We start from the raw sequence: 20,463 nt of genomic DNA on the forward strand, positions 1-20,463 counted from the left end.
CATCCTCTGCTGGTTCACTCTCAGAAGTTTCTACTCATTGATTGGTTTAAATGTTAGTGGGAAGGCATGTTACGTCCATGTAACCCTGGTTTTATGTTTCGTATGAGATGGAACATTTGAGAAATTGGCTGGACTTTTTGCTGGCACATAGTGGGGGATTTTTTTTAATGAGATGCGTTGGCATGGAGAAGCAGGGTGGCTTGCAGCAGGACGCAAGATGAGTGACAGTTTTGGGCTAGACCAGTGACACATCCTGGGTCTGATCCCACCCGCTAGCGAAGTGCACACACAACAACACTTGCCAAATGCACAACGAACATCCTCATGCCTTTTACCCATAAAGACTAGCAGCCTTGAAAGCTTCTCTCCTCCATTGTGCCAGCTGATATGTTTTTCTTTTAAGGTGAATGCGTTGTTGTAACTCTTTGAAAAATGAAAAACTTCAATGAAATTTAAAGGGGGCAGGGGGTCCAGACTAGTGAGCTTAGACAAAGTTATCTTATTGGCTTCAAACACTTCAAGCATGGCTGTTTCTTTTTATGATACTTCAGGTGTTAATTGGGAGTTTGCACACAGGGGCTTGTTAAAAGGACATGGATTGAATTAAGTGCTGCAAAGAGATCATTATTTGAAAACTTTAACCTAGTTAAGCGACAAGATTGTTTTAAATTAGGTTTGTCACGAAAGTCTCAGAAGTTTCAAAAGTGACTCAGTCTGTTTGTCCTTTGTCATTACATCAATGTTTGCGAAGGAAACTGCTGTTAAAATCTGTGCTGCAGATTTGTTGATGAGATCCTTATCAGGGAGACAAGTCAGCTGTAACATTGGTATTGTGGTTTGTGACTTAACTGTAGTAATGCTTTACTTTATTATTACCTTTTGATCATCAGCTCCACTCATGAAATTGTTAACAGAGCTTAACATATACAACGAAGAGTAAATGTTTGTGGAGCACTGCTGATGGTGCATTTTTTTTTCCATGAAGCCTATATACCAGCAGGTCACAAAGCAGAACAGTTAAAACAGCAGGAACATAAGTTCTGTGGCACATTCAAAGTCAGTTTTTGTTGACTCATAGCTTTTAATGCACATAACTCAAAAGTTTATTCAGAGTTTATTCTGCTTGGGTACCTTATAAGACATATTCTTAAAGTTTAAAGAGGGCACTCTTTGGCAGGGCTAAAATAGTTCTTTTCTCTTGTGAATAACTTGTACAAACTTTTCAGTATTTAGATACATACCTGACTTTAACACACACTAATAATCTGAAGAAGAAGAGGGCGGTGGTGGGTAAAGGAGGAGGTGGGGTGTATCTTTTGTTTTTCCCAGACGTACAGGCATCATCAGCCCACCTTCCACCACGCATTGCCCTGAAGGCCTCTCAGTGAGGTCTGGTGTAGACACAAGGGAGTGGAAACAGAGGAATGATTGCAACTAAACTGTTGGATATAAGAGGACTATTCACATATTGTTTCAGCCTCTTGCAGCTTACCTTAAGAATCAAACTGTATTATTTTGACTTTTGTTCATGTAAATGTAGTTTTTTTTACTTCCCTTTCTTCTTTTGAAACACACCAAATGTTTCCAGGTGGATTTTCATCTCTCATGGCCACATTTACTTTCAAGTCAAACCAATGTTTAATGAACATTTATGCAGTGAAGTCATAATCTATGTTTTGGATTTTCCCTAAACTCTAGTAACTCATAGAGTTTTTTGTGCACAGAAAAGGTTTATAAACTTGGAAAATCCATATCAAATAGACATATTCTCAAAAGGAACTTGTCAGTAACACATAGTCAAGGGTTTTCTTCCTTTGATTAATAACTTGATTAACTTGAAGAAGAAGTTGTAATACACCTTTATCTCTGACCAGTTAGCAAAAGACAAGGCCTTTTAGTGGGATGAACTTTAAAGAGACAGAAGCTAAAACAGAAAATTCAGACAGAAGAAGTTATCCTTTATTATGCTGAGAGAAATAGTTTATTTTCTTTTTCTGCAATAAAGCTTTTCTGCCTGCTCTTGTAGCACCCCCAATATAAACACCATCAGCACCATATGAATACACCTGAATATATCCCTTTTTTTTTTTTTTTTTTTTTTTTTTGCATTGCATTAATGGCCCAGCTACTGCTATACATATGTAGAAATCTGGAGTAAAATCAGGCAATGATAACTAATTATTATGCATTGACATGTGTACAGATCAGGATATTTTAATTTTATTATTTTAACTTTATTTTTATTTTTTGTGGACAGTACAGTAACAGGGTGGCTTAGATTATTATTATTATTATTATTATTATTATTATTATTATTTGTTATCATTCTTCTTTGTATTTATGTAGACTCTAACCTATGCACTTTCCTTTGTTATATACTCATACATTTCAGTCTTTGATTTATGATTTGGGTTGTGTTGGTAAAACTTCTGCCAGCAAGAATTATATTGAAGACTCTTAATTAAAAGTATGTTAAAATAATATTTTATGCTTGCCATCCAAACAGAAACCTGTCTAATAAAAAACAAAAAAAGCTTCCCAGTTTCAGTTTCAGGGCTTTAGGCAGTGTTTTATTGTTACCAACAAAATTTGGAGATATTGGGCTAAAACCAGTAAAGCTTTTATGAGCTAGGTCTTTTTTACACCGGAAATAATAGTTTAATATAAAACAAAAGAACATTTATGTGACATTGCTGATTTTTTTTTAAGGTTGACAGCTTTAAAAGCAAAATAACATTGCGTGACTTTTTTTTTTTTTTTTTTTTTTTTTTTTTTTAGTCAAGTCACAATTATGTCTTCCTTTTATGGCTTTATGCCATGTCTCTAGTAACCACAGATTTTACTCCTGGCTTTTCAGGGCATTGTGGGAAACCTGTCCAGTGGGAAGTCTGCCTTGGTGCATCGGTACTTGACAGGCACATATGTGCAGGAGGAGTCTCCTGAAGGTAAGAGTCTGCAGATGTGGTGGTGATTTATATAAGTGATGGAATAAGAAAGACTTTGAGAACAAGAAGATTGCACGTGTTGCTTGTTTATGATTTGCGGGTGATCCAACTAAGAATGATGGCGCAATTGATAACGGCCACAAAGAGCAGTATTCAAATGAGTATTTAGTGTGCGTTAGGGTTACACCATGGAGAGTTTAGAAGGAAAGCAGGAAGGTTGTAAACGTAAAATGAAATCTGACCCGGTGGAGATGGCGATATTAGTGGAAGAGGCAACACAATGGTTATGATTATTCTCCTCCTCCATCTCCACAGCATCATTCTCCATATGACATTTTTCAATGACCCGGGCCACCTTTCCTGGACCATACAGTGATCCTCAGGTTCGATCCAAACACCTGTTCCAAATCAGCCCTTAACTCATCCAGAAACTCCCAAGATTGCAATGCTTCATAAGCGATATGTCTTAATATTATTTCTCTTATGTATTATAAAAATATTTAAATGAGTAGACATTTCATAGTTTAGCACAATGTGAGCTTTTCAGTGTTGGAGAGAGACTCATTCCAGTCAGTAGCTGTAGCAGTGAATTGGTCTATCTCAGAGGCCACTAACAAGCTGACCGTGGTCCGGATCCGGACCCACAACGGACCCGAGTTAAAATATAAAATCTGACCAGGTGCTTTCATTTTACCTGCCACAACTTTTACAGTCTTTACGGTAGTGGTCAGGAACACGCGGACCAATGGCACGTTAGGTAAGCCACCCCACGTGGTGCACTCAGCTGTGTGAGGCTCCTGGCACAGCGGTAAACTGCCGGCTAGATCAAACAAAGCAGAGATAAAGACGACTGCAGCAGAGAAAGGCAGCAAAGTTGCAAAGTCTGCCTGTTATCAGCGACTTTGGGCTTGTTTTCCGTTAAGTGTCTTGTAAATATCGTCAGTTGCGGCTTTTGTAATGATTTTCAATGCAGCAATGCAAAAAGGCAATTAAAATATATCCCACAGTCCCCAGTCCCCCCCCCCCCAAAAAAAAAATCACCAGCTCTGAATCCTACAGGTAGCTGCCGACTTGTACATTAGTCTCCATTTGTGACTCAAAGTGTTACTCTGTACAGAATGGTGGCCATATTAGGAGTACATTAAGACATTTACATATCAGGTTCTTGTGAGATGCATTTTTCTAATTAATTTGTATTAAAATGTTTTGTTTTGGATTTAGCTGAGCTTCCTGATGCCAAGATTAATAAATGACTTGGTTAGTGTAGAAGTTCCCTTTATTCTATCACTGGTGAGAGCTTAACAATTCTAGTTAATTAGGTTGTGATGGTTTCTTATTGTTAAATCATGAGGGTGAAATCAAACTTTTAAGATTTCTTAAGGGTTGCAAAGTACAAAATTAATTTAAATAATTTTTTTTTCTACAACCAAGGAAAATCATAAGAAGAATGCCTTCTTCAGCCCTGAAACATTTATCTTCCAAAATCCACAAGATTTGACCAAAGCCAGGGTTAACTGATGATCTTTTTAGGGTTTGCAGTGTTCCATTTTAGCACAATAATATTGTGGATGAGACATGAAGCACATAATTAGTTTCTGGCATTTCACTGCACCAAGGGAGGAAAATAGCTTAATTAGTCCTTGAGAAATCAATGGTAGAAAAATCGAGATGAGGGTTGCTGCTGTAATTAACGAAACATGTCGGTTTAGATATGTCAGTGTGTCCTTTTACATTGTTGCTAGCTGCTTTGATTTAACATACTTGTGTCATGAAACTGCTCAGGTTCTTTATGTGCTAATACTGGCTTTACTCCAGTTAGAGTATTTACATCGCAGAAGCATTGCCCGGTAGACGAAGGTTCATCTGTGGCTGTTTCTTCACCGTTTTGTTCCTGGGTTTTTGCTATGATATCTGAAAAAAGGTACTAGGGTGTGTTGCTATGGAAACACAGGATGGAGCTCCGTCAGATTGTGGCTCTGTGTCAAGGTCTAAGCCTCCGTGTAAAGCAGAGTATGCTTACTGTGTGTTAACCATACCCATAAACTTACCATCTCCCATTGCACAAGGGTGTTAGTCACCTGTTTTTATGTGAAGATGAGCTGAAAAAGTAATTCAAATCAGTCGGTATTGACCTTCGTCATGTAATAGTCTGCCTCATATTTTTACAGCACAGTCTTTCTCCTTGGATGCATTGTTGTGGTTCAGCTTTAAGAAAAGACAACATCGTTTCGGATTATTATGTGATAGAGATGTTTACCTTCCCTTTTTTCAGAATAATACTATGTTTTCGTTATATTGCTGGTTTCTGAGAGCCTTCTCCTTAATCTCTTCCGGTGTATGCTGCCAGCATCCATATAAACTCTGTACTCTGATAAGTCTTTGGTTTTCTGCATCGGGCTGATCCCACTGTGTAATGAGATCCTCCTCATCTTTTTAAACAAGATTCAAACATGCATATGCAGTCTTTTATTCCTTTGTCTGAAAAGCTCCAAAGCTTTGTGACTTCAGGGAAATAAATAAAGAAAGAAAAAGCTTGCTGGTGTTTCATCAATCTCTCTCTCTCTGTTACACAACCAGCATCCAAGCACAATTTGAGAGCCATTGCAAGAGGGGAGGAGAATCCCCTATTTGCCATGAGGGCTAAAGTGGACTTAACAGTGTGGAAGTATGGCTCAAGTGGATATTTATTGCTTGCTGACACAGGAAATACTGTCCACCTATTAAAAATTACAGCCCCCAGCTACTGTATGGCCTTTCATTCCCCTTTCTGATGTGAGATCTTATAGTTCTTAAAGGGCTGCTTGAACAGTGAGATCCTCAGCTCTATTTTCTGATCTTATTAAGATCTTTTTATTTATAACTGTTAGAGAAGGCCTTTTTTCCCTCCCATATGCATGTCTGCTGTTCTCAGCATAGTTTTTTTGGATGTAATTCGTGATAATTTCGAAAGCTTTTCAAAATTTTGCATTATTCACTTCTGTCAATTTGCTTTCAGCATCATTTCATATTCATAAGGCTCCGTTTTCACTCTCTGGGACATCTCTAGCCTCACAACTTTCTCATTTGAATGTTTTTAATCTCCACAGGATCGCAAACCATTCAAATGATATGCAAAATCTAATTTACTGCGTGGTTCTCCCATTGGTCTCTTCTTTATCTGCAGCCGGCTTTGCTAGCGGCAAGGAAAGTACATTTATATATGAGAAAGGGAATAAAAAGGGGAAAGAAACTCAAGGCTGTATGGGAGCCAAGTGTTTGCCCTCTACTATGCTTTGGATATTATGACCTGAAGTATTATGACCTGAACAGTATTCAACCTTATTAATTTCCAATTGCTTAATTTCCTACCTTATATCCTAAAATGGTTCTGCCTGTGTATCATATGATGTGTGTTTCATTACATGACAGTCAACTTTGTTGAGAAAACATGCATCCCATGCACTGAAAAGTTGGAGGCTAAATAAGCAACCTGATAATGTTTGTGGAGTGAAAGTTTGTCCTTTCCATGACTCGTGGCAGTGCACAGATAGCAGCTCTGAGCTGGTTCCTTGAGCAGCTGTGCATTAGACATGCTAAATGGCAATTTTTCGCCCACATAATTGGCTCCAGAGGGACCTGCTTTCCTGTCGGCACATGAACCCAACAACACCACATTTAGGAGTTCCAAATTGAGAAGCTACACTTTAACGTATGCCTTTGCCCAAACCTTTATGTTCTGTGTTGTGCTGTGTATTGATATTGAATTTTTAGTTTATTGTTGCCCTTATTATTTTTTCTTTTAATGAATTAATGAATGTAAAATATGTCCTCAGTCTTTTTTTTATTCTTTGAACCCATCTGGTGGTTAGATATGGCATTCTAAAAGACAGTTTCCAATATCATCTCACTAATAATGTGTCATCCTTAGGTGGACGTTTTAAGAAAGAAATTGTGGTGGATGGACAGAGCTACTTACTTCTGATCAGAGATGAAGGAGGGCCTCCAGAATTGCAGGTGAGAGCACACAGGAGCTGCTTGAGATAAACTATTGCTTCCCAAGCAGGACTGTTTAGAGCATTGTGACAGCACCCCGCAAACACATCAACAGGTAAGCTGAACCACAGCTAACGCATGAGTCCAAACCCATTAGGAAAAGAAAGATATGATATATTCAGATATGACTAGATACCATTTTCTTTAGTCTTTTTTTGCAAAGGGACTGTTTTTTCAAAATTGGGAGTTACCTTCTGCTGATAATAAAAAAAAACAGGTTTATGGTGCCTGTAGACTAAGTCCACCTTTGATATACAGTCTGTGGTCCCGCATTTCATTAACAGCTCTAAAACAATTCATGGACCTGACATTGGATGTCCCATAGGACTTAACTCAACCTGGATTTTATGAAGCCAAAGAGTCACTGATTCATACTAATACTGATTTACATATGACAGCATATGTAAAGATCAGGATGACCTTGTTCCCAAGCAATCTTAAGGATCTAAAAGTACAATAATATACTTTAAATTGTAGTTAGGGTGATGAATGGTGATGGATAGGGTATTGGATGAGGTAAGACAAGAGTCCCCATGGACTCTGATCATTCTAGACATTGTTATCCTCACTAAGAGTAGTGAGTTGGTTGAGAGATGGAGAAATGCTTTAAAAAGATAGAATGAAAGGTCAGAATGCATGTGCGTGAATGCATGTTCACGAAGGGAGAAGGGTAGAAAGATGGGGATCCCAGGAGAGGAGGTTGGGACAGTGGATGAGTTTACTTGGGTCAAATGAGCACAGGGTTGCGAAGCAGAGGAAAAGAAGGGAATGTAGGCGGGCTGGAGTGGGTGAAGAAAAATGTCAGGGGTGATTTGTGACAGAGGAATACCAGCAACACTCAAAAAGAAGGTTTAAAAGACAAGAGGGAGACCAGAGATGGGTTGGCGATTCTGCTACTGATGAGAAGACTTTAGGGAGAGTTGAGGATGGCAGAATTAAAGATAAGATTCATTCTGTGAATTGCAAATATGGACAGGATTAGGAATAATTATTTAAGAGTACAAACTGAGTTTGTATGGTGAATGTACAGAAGACTGATGCTGAGTATTATGGAAGTGAAGAGGGATTCCAAAGATGGTGCTGCCAGCTGAATGGCATAACGGAAGATCTAGAGGACACAAAGACATGGAAGCAGAATTCAGCTTTAGGAACCCCTGAGATCCATCTGCTCAAAGAAGAAGAAGCTCTTAAATGTTATGGAGAGTGTGTTCAAAAGCATTACATGGGAATACAGTCAAACATTAAGTATCTAAAAAGCCGTTTTATGTCTTTGAGGAATTCAGGGTGAGAAAAAGTGTTAAAACAAATATGCATATAAGACACCTTTGTGTGCTGTTAGAATCAAATGCCTATTAGTGTTGCTCTGAATGTGTAAATAATCAAACTATGCCTGTGGAGGGCATGTTTTGATGATTTTAAAAGGTGATTACTGTATCATTGTTGCATTTGCATTTCCGTTCCCCAACAAGCAGCAGAGCCAAAACGCCCGTTAAGTTAATAACTTTGGGCCAATAATAAATCTCAACAGCTGTTAAGTGAGTCTCACTTTTTCTATAATATAAATTTCTTAATATTTATGTTGCTTCGAAGGCTTAAATGATGAAATCCAAAAATATTTGATGAGGGATTTGAAAAGATTAATATGTAATAATTGGATTCAATCGATTCGAAAGTATCTAAGCCCCACCCTTGAGAGTGCCTGCAGATTTGTGGCTTGTGGCTTCATTCACAAGCTTCAAAATTTCTGGTAAATTTACTCTCTCTGGCCTGGCAAAGCTCTGACTTACAGTTGCTTACTGCACATAGAGATAAGGGAATAGAGATGAGTTCAGCTCAGTTGTCAGCTGCCTGTGTAATTAGTGGCATAATTAAAGGCCTCCATTATGTTCCCACTCAGAGTTGTGGCTCAGAGGCTTTATTTGCCATTCACTCCATATAGGGGGTCTTTGCCAATGTGAAAGCTGAATGAAGAATAGTACAATACATGGGAATAGTTTGCCACTGGATTACCTCTGTGGCTTTTACTCAGAGATATGCCAAACCTTTTTTTCCCAGAATGGATTCTGATTATTGATTTTCTCCTCTCAAGAGAGACCTTTCTCTGCTGTTTGATCATCAACTATGTGACAGTGGGGATGTATGTAACATGGAAAATACAAATTTTCCTATGTTGTGATAACTATTAGGAATTCAGAAAACTGATGCAGATTCAATGATGGTGTTTAATTTGTCTCTGCACCTGGTTTTGTCAAAATGAGCCGTTCGGTGTTCTGTGGATGTTGCAACACTGCCCCCTTCTGTCTATATTTATGAAGTACAGTGACAACATGGAAAGATTATTTTGAAAAATTATTAAATGTTTTTTTTTTTATTATTATTAGCTATGAATACTTTATTTACTGTGTTTATTGTTTACAGTGCTCTGGAGATTTTCATATCTATGCAACACTTTCAACGAAGTTTCCTTACTAGTTGACATCTCACAAAACCGTGCTTCTTCTTCATACAGAAAACATGTTTGTTTCAGGATCCGATCTGGTGCAAACAGTGGATTTATGTGAATATTCTCGAGGCAACAATAAAGAATCTCCTATTTCACAGTGCTTCAACACACTGTCTCTGCACTGTTTGCAGTTCGCTACCTGGGTGGATGCGGTGGTGTTTGTCTTCAGCCTGGAGGATGAGATCAGCTTTCAGACGGTCTACAATTACTTCTTGCGTCTATCCAGCTACAGAAACACAGCTGAGGTGCCCATGGTCCTCGTTGGAACGCAAGGTTTTGTCCTATGTCCTATATCCAGCATGCTTTCTGTTGCTTCCTATAATATTGAACTATTGTGTCATTTTTCTGGAAGTGCTCTGTGTTTCTTTTGTGTCTTACACTTTAATGTTTCTCCTTTACTCTGGTCTATCAGATGCAATCAGTGCTGCCAATCCCAGAGTGATCGATGACTCACGGGCTAGAAAGTTGTCAAACGACCTAAAGCGCTGCACATACTATGAGACCTGCTCCACCTATGGCCTGAATGTGGAGAGAGTCTTCCAGGACGGTGAGAGGGAGTATTTTAAGAAGTGCAGATCGGGTAGTTTTAATCTTTTTTGGGGTACAGCATACTCTGCTATGCTGTAGACACCACTGCTCTTATAGTTAGCATACATTTTATAAGCCATATTTTTATTATATTATATTATATTATATTATATTATATTATATTATATTATATTATATTATATTATATTATATTATATTATATTATTTTATAAGCCAAATTCTTGACTTTATGGCAATTAGTCAACTGAAAACAGATTTTTAAATAATATTTGGTTTATCATGCAGTTAAATCTAAATGTAAAGTACTCAAAATTCACTGGTTTCAGCTCTCTACTGTAAAATTGGCATACAACAGTCAATGCAAGTGGGGCTTCATAGTAATCATGAAAAACTAATAACATATTTTTAGCACATATACATTTGCAATAAAAATGTTTTCTATTTTAGAATAATACAAATAATGGAAAAAACACCAATTTGTTTATGTCTTTCATTCAATAAAATTAATTTAAAAAAATTCCCTTGTGCCTTCAATATTGAGGGCTGATAATTGTGATACATAAATCAATCAGTATGCTAAAACCTGGATTATTGTATGAGAGACAAAAGTAACACAACTTATGATTTATTTTAGATTTTAGATTTATCATCTATACATCTATAGCTACAATGACAATAAACTTAAGTCACACTGAATAAAAGGTGACAATGTTTGCACATTTATAACCAATTAAAACCCTATTAATGATCAAAACTGTCAAAAATTCAGAATTACCTACTTTATTCCTAAGGTTCACTCTTGAACTGAGATCAGAATCATGTCAAAGCCATAATCAGTTTCTCCAGTTAGCTGATGTTTACTTTGTGCTAAAAGCCCACAATTTTAGGCTAAGTGATCAAATTTAGTCTAATTTATTATTGCAATACTATAAAATGATTAATCAGCTGTGTTGAAAATTAGCTCATTAGTATATCAAGCAGGGAGTCCATATTTCTTTATATAGATTATATTAAAATATGTAATATAATAATACTAAAACTAACATAAAACAATTAGACTGTTAGGGAGCAAAAAAAAAAAAAATTGTATGGATATGTTTGCTGTACGGTTGCCTGATTTAGTAAAAAGCTTCCTTCATTAAATTTATTTTTGTTCAAAGTCAGTCAAACACAACACAGCAATTACAACACTGCAATTAATAATGTAAAAGCAAAACCATGATTGCAAATGTGGCCCTCGCCAGCAACCGGATAAACTGACTTATTTGTGTCTTTAAAATGTCAGGAAACTCACTGTTTTGGGAACTCAGCTGCTACCTCTGTGGCACATTTATCCCCTTATGGCTCCAGCTTCTTTCAAAATCTGTCATCCCTTCAGAAAACATCTGAATTCATAATACAGCGTTCACAGTGCATTTCAGTGTCTGTTGATGCGCAGGTTGTCTTTCCTCCCTGCTTTAATTGCTTCCTGAAGCCCAATTTGAAATAATTAAAAGAGTGCTCGCTGTCTGGAGAAGTCGCTCTGTATCACTGTTCCCTTCTCTCTTTATTTACCATGCTGCAGCAGGCAGCCGGGCGTTGTGGTCCCAGCTGTCGGCACAACTTCAGATCATCTCTCTTCCCCTCAATACTAATTCATGTCACGCAGCCATGAACATCGCCTCCTTCCTTTCCTCCCTCCCACTCCACCCAGTCGAGTGTGCTTTGAATTAAAAGATGGGCAGCACCTACTGCATAGCTAATAAAAGCATTTTCGTGCATGGCTACAAAGGTTGGGCTGCACGATGTGTTTGTGGAGGTTAGCACCGCGGCCTCACAGCAAGAAGGTGATTGGTTCGACGCTCGGCCGGGGAGGGCATCGAACAGTGGCCTTTTTGTTTAGAGTTTGCATGTTCTCCCCGTGTATGCGTGGGTTCTCTCTGGATACTCTGGCTTCCTCCCACAGTCCAAAGACATGCACATTAGGTTAATCTGCCCCTCTAAATTCTCCCTGGGATTGTGTGTAAGTGTGAATGGTTGTTTGCCTCTCTGTTTTGGCCCTGATGCACTAGCAACCTGAACGGGGTGTACTCTGCCTCTCGCCTGGTAATTGTTGGGATAGGCTTCAGTTTCTTGGTGACCCTGAATTGGAATAAACAGTATAGAAAATGGATGGATGGTTACAAACCTCTTATTGGGTTGAAAACACACTGTAAGGCTCAGTGAAGGACAGGAAAAATTCTTTGTATCATTACATATTATTACATTTTCTAGAAATTAAGTTGACCCCCACACTCTTCACCACTTTTGATAATAACTTAATCAGACATTTGGACATTTGAGGTACCACTGAGACAGTTCTTGCAGCTCACGCTGACATACTGTCTGCAACTACTTTTGTCTCCTTAGAGGCTCATCTTCATTCCAGTTTTTTTTTTTTTTTTTTTTGCTTTTAAAAATCCATTTTGGTTCATTACAGCGTGTTGTAGTGCATCCCAGTAAACAGCAGTTTTTAGGCATGTTGTTAGTTCTTTCAGACAAAAATGACAAGGACACAAATTCATTTGACCAATAGGGTTGAAAATATTTGGAACAGTTATTGACCAAGAATCCTGTAATGACCACAATCCAAAGGGACACTGTGTGCTTCAATCTAAAGTGTTTTTTTTTTCCTGTCATGTTTTTTAGGTTTTGTTGTTGCTAGGTCAACTAAATAGCCTATAAGTCAGAAATCATTATAGCCTATTACATTATACAGTTTCACCTCACAGAGGCGTCACCTCTAAAAGCTTTTTATTACCGCATGGCATACTTGTAGCTGATAAAGATGGTATAATATTCACTATTATTTAATCAGAAAGACTGAACCAAAGTGAGTTAACAATGCCAAAAACACATGCTAAGTTGAATTGTGTTTCACAATCTCTGCATAAACCACCAGTAAATAATGTGTTGCTGTGTGTCTCCAGTTGCCCAGAAGGTTGTGGCCATGAGGAAAAAGCAGCAGCTCTCTATTGGGCCATGCAAATCCCTCCCCAACTCTCCCAGCCACTCATCAGTCCCCGCTGCATCCATACCCTCTGTCCACATTAACCAGGTAAGATCTTTACACCATATGGACAGACTACTCTCTTTTACTTGTCACTCACTTTTTCTTCATCCAATTATGTAAAGAGAAATACAATTTTATGCAATAGTTCTCATGATGATTGCTCACTTTTAAGTGTGGGAAATCACATCCACCTCCCATCATCCTAAACTGACCTGCTTTCATTCCCTCTTCTCTGCAATCCCTCTCTTCTCCTCTTCCTCTGTTTCTCTCGGTTTCTCGTAATCGTTCTTGCTCCCTAGGCGGCCAACGGTGGGGGTGCATTCAGCGACTACTCCTCCTCTGTTCCCTCCACCCCCAGCATAAGTCAGCGGGAGATGCGCATTGAGACCATCGCTGCCTCCAACACGCCCACACCCATCCGCAAGCAGTCTAAGCGCCGCTCCAACATTTTCACAGTAAGTATGCGACAGCTGATGCAAAGCAACACCCACTCACACTACTAGAGGGCATGTTGCCAAGCACACTTTTTCCACCAGAGGGAGCCAGGTATCTCAAAACGCAATCAAAAGCAACCTCTCCTGCCTCCGTTGCTGGCAAAGACGACGACGTCTTGTTCACAAAGTTCAGTGTGCAGAGGAGAAGAAGACTTTATAGCTCTCATACTAGATCCCAAAAATCCCCCCCCCCTCCCAAAAAAAAAAAAAAAAAGATTCTGCCTTGAAGCAAATATCAAAGATAGCACTGTGGAAAACAACAACAACAAAAAAAATCATAAAATTTCACATCATTGTTGTTTTTTCTAATTGGATGTAGTGAGTGGATTAAGTTTCTCATCTTACCCATAACAAACTGGGCCCTCTACGCTGTCTAAATCTTTGACCTCCCATCCCCCACCCCTCTTATTTTTGCTAGATCCTTTCTTTGCAGTGATTTCCCTTTTGGGGAGAGATGGCAGCAACAAACCACCACTTCTCCTGCCCCATCAAGTTAACCTAAAATCCAGTCCAACCCATGGCCTGTTTACATGCTGCAAATAACGCATGCCTACAACCTCCAGCAACTGCTCATCCGGCTTAATCTACATAGATCCCCAACACCCCCACATACTTAAATTGGGCTTATATGCAATTTTAAATGCCAAGTTTAACTATCACACCAGTGTCCCAACCCCTGTCTGCCTGCTCTTTACCCTGTGTCCTGTCATATTTGCCCTTTTCCCTAACCAGTAGCATATGTGTGCACTAACAACTCTAATTTCTTCAGCTGTCCTAAGCTTGTCTTTTACTTGTAGCCTCTGCCCTCTTCTTCTACCCAGCCTGCCCCCCTCTTTCTTCCTTTCCCACTTTTTCTTTACCAGCCTCCTTTGCTGCTGAGCCCTTCCCACTCTTGTGTAGCCAGATCTGAGCCTCCTCATGCCCAGGGAGGTCTATAAAAATAAGAAATCTTAGAATCAGCGCAAGCGATTATGTATAGACCATCATGTGACCAAGAAGGAAGTGAATTGTACGAACTCACTATTGTACTATTTTATTTCGTTTTCTCCAGAACTTTTGAGCTTTATGAGACAAAGATCAGGCTGCATAAGATTTCTCCTCTTCTAACTCCCCCTGGTACATCTACCCTTGCCCAACTTTCTCAACTCCGCCACCTGTCCTCTTCCTCCTCACTGCTGTCCTCTGTATTTCCCCTTCCCCTTGCCCTCTTTCTTTTTTCTTTCTAGCTAACTGCTTTCAACTTCCCTATCTACCTTCCCCCACCCCCCTCCTCTATTTTTCCTACTGCATTCATCCTCTTACCCCAGCTGCTGAAGGAGCCACAGGTTTTGTGGCCTCCAAGCAGTTCAGGCTGTGTGCTAGCTCCCCTTGTTGTCTCCCTTCCCCCCCGCTAGGTAGTGACTAACCATGTCCACCAGAGAAATGAGCCTCTCCCCGTCCGCGTCATGGAGATGCCGAAGCACGCCACCTACCCGGTGTGGGTGCCAGAGTGGCAAGCCGAGCGGGAATTTCAGCTCATGACCTTCTGAGGAGCAGCAAGCCAAGGGTGGGAGAAGGGAGGGTGAGGGAACAGAGGAGGAGGAGAAGGAGGAGGCGATGTCGACATTTCTTCAGTGACACTTGAAGAGTACCATGGGCTCAGACGAGAAGAAGACTTGCAGTGCAAAACCTTTTTTGCCATTTCACAAAACAACACAAAGAAAATGTTTCATCAACTGTGTCGAGGATGTCCCCTTTCCCAGCTTTTCTATTTTAAAAAGAAATTGATCACTGTCTAACAAGTTCTATCAGAGTCCTGAGAGATCACAAGTTGCCATTCATGCTATCAAGCTACACTTGTAAGTAGTATACTTCATGATGATTTGGGAAGTTTCAAGAGAAGTACTTTAAGTAAGAAAATAAGCCTTAATGTCACTGGTAGATGAGCTCTGACAGATGAATATCGGATTGTCTTGCAGTGATTACTTCAAGGCCCATTGAAGTAATAAATTAGAGGCAAAGTCTGTCACATTTATGGCACTGGCATTGGGACTCTTAATATAAAGAAGCTTCCTTTGTTATCTGCATTTAACTAAATTGATAGTGTTTGAGAATGCAAGAAATTACTTGTGGGTTCAGATTTTTAGTCCATCCTTAATCCAGCTCCCAAAATTATAGACATTAGATAAACTCCTCTTTTTAATAATGGATTTGTTCAGCTTTTTTTTTTCTTTTTTTTAAAGTAAGTAGTTAAAGCTTTACATCCGAAGATTTTATCACTTCGTCCTTTCACTGACCTCACTAATCCGTTTCACCAACCACGATCATTTCAAGCCACTTTTGACCATAACTGTCCTCGGCCACTAGGTGTCAGCGCAGCACACATTATTCTTTCCTAGTGCTTCCATGGTCAATAACTCTAAAAAAATTTTGTGAGCTGTCTGTGGTCTTCTGTCGTCCTCAGACTGTCCTTTCCATTTTGTGTTGAAAAGTACACTGTTAGACATTTAGATAAAAAAAAAAAAATATGGCATTCTTTTATACTTAACTCCATTCCACTACATTCTTTCATGTTAGATCAACCCATGTATTAATGTGTGCCATTTAGTGTTTACTTTTTCATATTTTAGTCCCTTAACATGTTGCTGGATCTCCACGTGTGAGACAAATCATAAACAGAAAAAAAACAGAATAAAAAATAAATAATAATAACCATTTGACACTGTTTTTTAATATTTGCAGATTTGTGCTTCTGTTTCCAACCTTTCTTCAACAAAAAGGGCTTTCCAACTCCTTCCGAATTAGAAGAGCATGATGGTTAAAAATAAAGAGTCCCCCTGCTTTGCTAATCCTAATAGAGAGGAGATTATTGATTGAGAACTTGCAGCTTGTGGCCACTTTACCCTCAGTGCTTTATTGCATTGAGGGTAATGCATGTGGAAGCCATAGGACTTTGCGTGTAATGCAGCCTAAAGTCGAGTCCGCTGGAGTGTCTGGGTGCACTCAAAGTAGACATTCAAATATCACCAAGTGAGACAGACTGTAGGGACTCTTCTGGAAATGCCCCATCCAACCCCTTTTTGCCCTGCTCCGCCTTTCGCTCCCATTCAGACGCGCCATACAAAAACATGCTGTACAGTCAAGTCACTCTTGGAACTGTTACCCAGCCACCAAAAGGACACAACCTTTCCTTACATGACATCACACTGCCTTTTTTTCATAAATGAAGACTCAAGGACTAGAGGTGCCACGTTTTTTTATTTATTTATTAATTTATTTATTCATTTTGTTTGGTCTGTTTTTATTTGATTCATTACTGTTTTTAGGGCCGTATTGAATGACTGATTGGAATGGAAAATGTGGTATAAATGTGTGATCACGTAGAGGTATTTTAGATTAGAGTAACTTTGGAAAAGTTTATGAAGGCCTTCATAAAAACTTAGCATAGATTGTCAGGCTGTTGAGTTTATTCCAGAAGGATATTAATACTGAAAGTTGCCAACAAATGAAACTGGGTTGCACCGACTTGTATGAATGTAGTTTAATGTAATATTGTTGTTTTGTTCTTTTATTCTAAGTTATTTTTAAACCTTCCTTTTTTTTCTCCTTCATTTTTCTTAGTTTAGGTTTGGTACAGAGATTATGAACTCGTGCATAAATGCTTTTCTATCATGAACGGATTGACAAAAAATAGACTGCTGTATATCTTGTATTTTATTTACAATGGTATTCTATAAAAAGGACATACATATAAGGAATATATGAAATAATGCCTTTATTGTTCATCCTATATTTTGTGGGAACTGCAATGTTTGGCTCAATCTGTTGAATATTTTGAAGTGAATTTGTGACTTGCTTTGTATGGTGTCTGTATAGAAGCTAAACAAGTCATCATAAAAAAAATAAAATGTTGGAAAAAATATAAACACCAGAGTTGGCTTACTTGAACTCAGACTCTACCTCTTTTCCATTGATGACTGGACATTTCTCATGTTCCGAGTGAGACCATACACTCTCATGTCTGTCCCTACTTGTATCTCATCTTTTTTATTTGTGTTGGGGTGGGATGGTAATGATTAAATGATTCATTTTCTTGCAAAGTTAATACCACTGCTTGACCGTTTTTCTTCCACAGGCTCAACCAGAATTTCTTTATTTTGTTTATTTCCCAATCTGACATTTAAATTGCTTGAATTTGCTAAATAAATTATGTCCCACCAGGTTTTGCAGGTGAAATGTTGGTGGAACCTACTTACACCTAAGCCTTCTGAAAAATAACCCTCTTTCCTTCTCTCCCTTTTTAACCTAATGCATTTACTATGCTACAATAGCTCTTATCAATGTGATTATGCAAGAGCCACATCTGATTCTTCACTGGGGTAGCACAGCAGTTGGTCTTCAGGTCCACTAAGGGCCCGCTCTGGGTCTCAAACAGAGGAAAGGATCTCCCGAAGGGTTTCAGGGCTGAGTCATGACTCAATGTGTGGTCGTCCTTGGTCCTCTGTGTTGAGATGTGTCTAGTGTGGTCTTGGTTTGGTCTCTTTTTTTTTTTTATTTCTTCCTTTTAAATTGCACGTCGGTGTTACTGCTGTTTGTTCCGCTGGTCTGCTTGTCTGTTCATTTGGAGCTTCTTTTGAGATTTTTATTTTGCAACGCCGAGTTTCTCCACAAATACCGCAGATGCTCAAAACACAAATACCCTCACTTGCCCGCCCTCTGACCCCCACTCTATCTGTCTCAACCACACGCGCCCCATCATAGTCAGTTACACCCACTTCACACCCCAGCAGCTCCCCACTCTGCTTCAGCTCCTGCATGTGGCTTCAGTTTCTGACGGACTCTCTTGTTCTTTTGCAGTCACGGAAAGCCAGTGAACAGTCAAAGAGCGTTGACAGTAAAACAGACAGCATAGGCAGTGGAAGAGCCATACCTATCAAACAGGTGAGCAGTTTAATCACCTTTTTCCTACATTTCCCATAACTCCTTGGGTAAGTATGGTTCCTCCTTAGATTTACATGATGCCCCTTTATTTAAATTTTGAAAATTCAATCAGTGGCTGGACAGGGATTGTGTGTTATTACAGCCACTAGATGGCGACAAAACATAACAAATACCCTAAAGCTAGTGCAAGCCACAAGATGCTACTGTGAAAAAATGTCCCTTTTATGTTAATTTTTCACTTGTTAGATAAAATATATTAAGTCTGACATTATAAAGTGCATAGGTTCAAAAGCTTTATTTAAAGACCCATTTTTAGATCTTTTATTATGCATTTTGTGGTTGTGATTGCTTGTAAATTAGATAACTTGACATTAAAAATCATTCAGATGTGATCAACTTGGACAATCTTAATTATCTAAATAAATAAATAAATAAATCAGTATATACCCAAAAAGAAACAATTATATTTTTGCAAACAATTAGCTTTTTAGGTCTTTCTATGTATGGATGATGCTACACAAATTTATTCAGACTTTCTGTATTTCTGTAGCTACAGCTGTTATTTTTTTCTATTTAATAAAGAATTCTTGTAACTTTTTTGTTATATTAGTTTATATGATTTAATTGTATTAATAATGTTGTCTTAAACTAAACTATTTGATTTGTGAACGTTTTTTATATATCATTTTCTTTTTTTTAGATTTACATATGACGGTAAGAAGGAACAGTTATATAGCTGTAAACAGAGCAGTTAAAACTAAATTAAACATCCAAGTAAGGGTTATTTATCCGGGTCCAACTATAACCTGACAAGACATTGATTAGTAATCACTCTGAGTTACATGAGGGCTTTTCAAAATGTATCAGTATCCCTGTATAAGCTACAGATGATGGTAGATGAAGCTCTTCTTTTGAAATTGTCAAGCCAGACCTCATCATATTTGAAAGAAAATTGCTGAGGCTTTGGTCCAGCTGAAATAATGACGGGGTGATGTTTAGGAGCAGACTCGCTCAATCAGAACCATCCCCTTGTATTTATAGCAAATACAGTTATGTATCAGATGGCGCGTCTGCGAGTGATGGTGGATGCTTATTTAACTGATAAAACATTTGATAGTACTGACAGTTCAAAGAAAGAAAAAATCATTTTCTTTTGCATGAAAGTGACACTTTAAGTCATGATTCAGTTTGTGCAGAAAAGCTTGAAAACTGCTAAAGTTTCCCCAAAAAGCAAAAGATACTTATAAAGTATTTTAAACTGATTTTAGTAAAGTGCTTTTGTTTTTGTATATCATTGTAATTCCCCGCATAGGCTGGTGAGACTGCAGTTGAGCAAGTTGATTTTCACCGATTTAATAGATTTTCCTTCCAACCAATTTTTACTGCAGTCTCTGTATTCGCATCCAGTACATTATAGGACGACCCAAATGTAAAGTCCAGGGACATTTTGACTAAGAATTATATGAACTTTTGACAAGATAACCCCACTATACACGCACATCCTTTTTATCTACAAAGGACTTTTTTTCAGCCAGGGGGCTGTTTGGCTGCAGATGTGGGCTGTAACCAGCTGATCGCCAGTCAAATGCACAATCAAGGAGATCAAAGTATCAATGTGGGCTTAATTACCACGACCCCCTCACCCCAAATTACACATGGCATGCCCCTCCCCCTACCATCTATAAAAATAGTAAGTAAGAATAACAATGCACTCAGTGCTGAGGAACCATCAACAGTTCTTCAGCAGCATTCTTGCCCCCCCCCGCCCCCTCCCATCCCAACACACACACACACTAAAACACACTTTTTCCCCTTTTCGTGTGTCACGAAGGGCTGGCCTATCAGTCAGCCACAGTGGCAGGATGCAGCTTCTTTCCTGGTCGTCCGACAAAAGCAGAGACAGACGCTATCTCCTCTGCCTTAGATATGACAATTGTGTGGACGCAGAGAGCTCATCTGACGATCGGCCCGTATTCTCATCTTTCTTAT

General features: G+C 38.8%; 1 protein-coding gene across 4 annotated transcripts in view; it reads left to right on the forward strand.

Annotated features, from left to right (window-relative positions):
- Positions 1-20,463, forward strand: part of agap3 (ArfGAP with GTPase domain, ankyrin repeat and PH domain 3) — a 127,586-nt gene that overhangs the window by 58,559 nt on the left and 48,564 nt on the right. For 3 of the 4 annotated variants that reach the window (XM_041992010.1, XM_041992011.1, XM_041992009.1), the window contains exons 3-9: positions 2,858-2,945; positions 6,853-6,938; positions 9,612-9,753; positions 9,893-10,027; positions 12,978-13,105; positions 13,360-13,515; positions 18,391-18,474. In XM_041992010.1, the coding sequence (XP_041847944.1) occupies positions 2,858-2,945; positions 6,853-6,938; positions 9,612-9,753; positions 9,893-10,027; positions 12,978-13,105; positions 13,360-13,515; positions 18,391-18,474 (819 nt within the window). Of the gene's footprint in view, positions 1-2,857; positions 2,946-6,852; positions 6,939-9,611; positions 9,754-9,892; positions 10,028-12,977; positions 13,106-13,359; positions 13,516-16,275; positions 17,460-18,390; positions 18,475-20,463 lie in introns of those variants that run through there. The other variant, XM_041992012.1, reaches the window with a different exon arrangement.

The sequence above is a fragment of the Melanotaenia boesemani genome, chromosome 8 (assembly GCF_017639745.1).
Source record: "Melanotaenia boesemani isolate fMelBoe1 chromosome 8, fMelBoe1.pri, whole genome shotgun sequence".
NCBI classification, from domain to species: domain Eukaryota; kingdom Metazoa; phylum Chordata; class Actinopteri; order Atheriniformes; family Melanotaeniidae; genus Melanotaenia; species Melanotaenia boesemani.